The 4,605-nt window shown below is 34.7% G+C and overlaps 1 protein-coding gene across 1 annotated transcript; it reads left to right on the top strand.

Annotated features, from left to right (window-relative positions):
- Window positions 1-1,811: 1,811 nt before the first annotated feature.
- LOC143239196 (uncharacterized) lies at window positions 1,812-3,325 on the top strand. The gene is made up of 3 exons (XM_076480080.1): window positions 1,812-1,925; window positions 2,153-2,488; window positions 3,115-3,325. Exons 1-2 carry the CDS (start codon window positions 1,917-1,919, stop codon window positions 2,462-2,464), a joined length of 321 nt encoding a protein of 106 aa, XP_076336195.1. The 5' UTR covers window positions 1,812-1,916; the 3' UTR covers window positions 2,465-2,488; window positions 3,115-3,325.
- The last annotated feature ends 1,280 nt before the right edge of the window (window positions 3,326-4,605 follow it).

Below are 4,605 nucleotides of genomic sequence, written 5' to 3'. Positions count from 1 at the left end.
TCATTCTACATGATAAGTGCTATTTATTAGAGGTAAGTATCATTCACTTTTCTTCTGACGGGTATCCAAACAAATATTTTAATCTTAGACTCGATTCACTCATAACATCCAATCACCAACAATCCAGATTTTGTACTCTGTAACAAAGTCCAGTCTTTGTTAACTGTTACCTGACCAATTCCATTATTGTTCAGTCTTCTTGATACTGCAGTTCTGGACACTTTTCAGTCATTTACTACATGGTTGTTTATCTCATGGTTGAGATCAGTGACAGTCTTCTCTTCTGTCCTGCATAGGCTGCATTACTTAACATCAGTATCATTGACTCAGGAGTTCTGGCTCTTCCTTTCCTATTTAAAAGTTTACCTATCTTGGTCTCAAGATCTATGGTGAACTTGATAGTGTTTGAGGGGAGCATTTCAAGTCTGCAGCATTTTATCAGAGAATCCAACTAGCGTCACGTGAAGTTTTTTATGTGAACTCTCTGCTCTACTGAAAATTCTCTGTACTTTGTGGGTAATGGCATGACAACAAAACCTAATATACAGTGTTAAATTTGTTTTTTTATCAAGGCTTATTGAATTGATTTCTTCTAGTATACAGCGATATCATCATGCTAGCTTCTTTCTATATAGTTAAGACACTGTATGGAGTACTATGAAAGTTATTTCAGACCATAAATTTGATCAGTATATTATTCAAACAAAACCTTTATGGCATGCTCTTGATACATTGAAATGGGAATTCTCAAGAATGATAAGTATTCTCACCCTGGTTCGTGTATTAGTGTTTCTCAGTTACTTTGACCGTTTTCTTCATGGAATCTATGTTGCTTTTCCTTTTCATTTTAACTTTACTGGATTTTTTTTATACCTGGCTGAGAATCTAGTGGCAACATGATTAGAGAACTAACTTTATACTAATAAACGTATCGAAAAAATTATTCTGATTCATGTTGCAGTCAACATATGTTTATCCATATGTTAAATTCTATCTTGTTAATGCACGATAAAGCGCCAATTTTTGTTGAGTCCACTTTTAACTCAAAAGAAGGTTCCTGACAAACAGTTAACATGACGAAACAAGATAAACTTATTGAAATCTATTCTAAAACTAACACAAGAACAAATGTTTAAACAAAGGCCTAAACTCGCAATAGTAGAAATTCTGAGAAATGTGTTTGTTTTATTACTAACGCGACTGTCTACTGCGTTTAAATTTCGTCACGTCAACACCATAACAATAACTATGTAAGTGTCATAAGAAGAAATATCTGTCTACTACTTTCAATTTCATCACGCTAAAAGCTGGTGGAGAATTACGTTTTCATCAGCAGTGCGATTGTTCGCTACTTTTTTATTTTATTTTTCAATTTAAAGGCATAAATCTGTTTTATTAACAACGTGTCCCTGACTTCCTAATTTGTTTGTCCGTAACAATAACAACAAATAAACGTTTCTGTATGATTAGCACTACTTTCTATCATCATCAGTCTAGCAACGCTGAGTTGACCATCGTTGAAATTTAATCCTGTTTGTTCCAATGTAATCCTTTCACGTTGTCACGAGATGTGTGATTCTATGACAGATTCACCTGGCGGCAAAACGTGCGTGCTGGTACAAAGCTTCTAATTCAGGTCGCAATGATAAGCCCGTCTCGACCGAAATCTTTATTTTCAAGTTAATAAACGGAACAAGTTTCGCAGTGTTTCCCGTAGTTAGAGGATTATAATGGGCTTCAGCTTGGCCTCGCGTTACCTGTTCTTATACGAGCCTCTCGTAGTTTTTTTTTTCTTAAACGGTTGTCCACACCCTTCCCATTTTTTGAGAGTATATAAAGCCGAGATATCAGAGAAACGTACAATACCACAGCAGCTCAACTAGCCTGTGTTTTGATATTTATCGATACTTCACATAATGAAAGCTGTAAGTATATACGTTATTCGTTTCTATACCTGTCTCTCAGTTAACGTGAACACAACGTCAACCTATCAAAAGTATGTTGTTTCTAGAGTTTGAAATTACATTTCCAAAATGCAGTGGAGTTTATTTCAATTTTGACAAGCATTAGATTCGATATTTCTAAACCTACAACTGTTTCACGTTAATTACATCACGTAATCTGTATTTGTAACATTGTTATATAATTTCAGCTGTCCCTTGTCGTCTTGCTCTTGGGTGTAGCCGCCGTAATGGGCGGATATTTCGGTGGATACGGTCTTGGCTATGGTCGCGGACTTGGCTACGGAGGATACGGTTATGGCGGATTAGGCTATGGTCATGGACTCGGTTATGGCGGTTACGGATATGGTCGTGGACTCGGCTATGGCGGTTACGGATATGGTCGTGGACTCGGATATGGCGGTTACGGATATGGTCGTGGACTTGGCTATGGTGGCTATGGTTATGGCCGTGGACTAGGCTATGGCGGCTACGGATATGGCCGAGGTTATGGTTGGTGGTAAAATATTCGAAGATCCCATTATCAGGTAAATCCTCAGAGACGAATGACAGAATGATAGATAAATCTATAGAGCCTGCGGAATTTGTAAAATAACATAGAGCATACTTATTAAATTTTTTCAAGATCTTAGGTAATATATAAATATTAAAAAACTACGATCATTAGTGTTAAGCTGTATAATACGACGTAAAAAATACATTCATTAGATGTTAGAAACAATGTTTTTTGTTGTTTTTTTACACTAACAGAAGTTCTTATTGGTTGTACAGTGTAAACGTTTTGTTTATTCTAACAGAAGTTCTTATTGGTTGTACAGAGTAAACGTTTTGTTTATTCTAACAGAAGTTCTTATTGGTTGTACAGTGTAAACGTTGTGTTTATTCTAACAGAAGTTCTTATTGGTTCTACAGTGTAAACGTTTTGTTTATTCTAACAGAAGTTTTCATTGGTTCTACAGTGTAAACGTTTCCCCCAGATTTATCTGGATTCTAAGGTTAAATATTGTGAATAAAACAAAGAAAAGTACAACCAATAAAAACTTGTATGGGTTAAACTTTTTGTTTGTAATCTTCAAATAATTTCTCTTGTCGTGTGCTTACCTATGTAGAAACTTTCAACAAATGAATTTCAAATTAATTTTCTGTCTTCCAGGTAACTTCTCCAGCTCTTGCAGTTATGTTTTTGCTAACAATCCACAAACAAAAACAGAAAAACTTGATATCCGAAGGAATCCTAATATATTTCTATGATATTATTAGCTGTCACAGAAAAACTTGATATCCGAAGGAATCGTCATACATTTCCATGATATTATTAGCTGTCATTTAATTCAGCCAAATAAAATTTATTTTCTTAGATTTTATTCTAAAGTGCGTCCGTTATGTTTTATTTTAAAATGTTTTCTACAATTATTATTTATTTTGCCTTTGTTTAGCATGGTTTAATAACAACACCACGTAATAGTTTAACTGACACTTTTAATACCCCGCTCATCTCCAACTTTTAACTAGGCCTTTTTCTGATTGCTCATCTCCAACTTTTAACTAGTTCTTCTTCTAACTGCTCATCTCAAACTTTTAACTAGTTCTTCTTCTGATTGCTCATCTCAACTTTTAACTAGTTCTTTTTCTAATTGCTCATCTCCAGCTTTTAACTAGTTCTTCTTCTGATTGCTCATCACCAACTTTTAACTAGGCCTTCTTCTGATTGCTCATCTCCAATTTTTAACTAGTTCTTCTTCTGATTGCTCATCTCCAACTTTTAATTAAGCATTCTTCTCATTCAAAACGCCATTCATATTATTAAACGTGAAATGTTTTGCACACTGCCAAAGTTATTGAAAATTACCTTTATCTAAAATGTGGATATAATTTGAAATTCGATATTATGGACTATTCATATTTTCAAAACAAAAACTTAACATCCTCAAACACGTTTCAGCAAACGTTGGTAGATGGATTTTTATAAGATATTTAGGGGGTGTTGAATCCATTTGTTCTGTATGCCAAGTTGTAACAGTCAAATTTAAATTTTGAAAACCAAGACATAACTATCCTTAATGAGACTAGGTTTGGTACATTACATCTTGTGAGAATGACATCAGAGGTGTAAAGAACAACTCTCAACAAGTTGCACAGATCTTGGAATCATGCTGAAGCTCACCTCTTTGTTGACCATTATGTTTGAACATAACAGACGTCAGAACGTTGCCGTAATATTTGAAAAACAAGGAACTGGGATTCAGTACAATGGGACTGTTGAGAAAATAGTGCTCGAAAATTTTTGTCTTAAAATCAATATGCAAATATGTCCTCGTTCCTGTTTTATGACGATATTTTTTTCCGAGATTAAAATTGTGTTTGTGTTTTTTCATATAATAAAGCCACATCGGGCTATCTGCTGAGTCCACCAAGGGGAATCAAATCCCTGATTTTAGGGTTATAAATCCGTAGACTTACCACTGTACCAGCGGGGGACGGTTCAAATTGACAGCTACAGCTTGGAAGATAGCAAAAATGAATTTATCATCCGTAAATTCTTTGGAAAAAGTATCTGAGGATGTTTATTCAAAAACGCCTGGACTTTCGTATACAATTACATTTACACTAACTCTAAACCAAAAACGAAAAGATACAAGTTTTA

This window comes from Tachypleus tridentatus, chromosome 13 (genome assembly GCF_004210375.1).
Source record: "Tachypleus tridentatus isolate NWPU-2018 chromosome 13, ASM421037v1, whole genome shotgun sequence".
NCBI lineage: Eukaryota > Metazoa > Arthropoda > Merostomata > Xiphosura > Limulidae > Tachypleus > Tachypleus tridentatus.
Note: the sequence above shows the minus strand (reverse complement) of the source record. Positions and strands in the feature narration are given on the sequence as shown.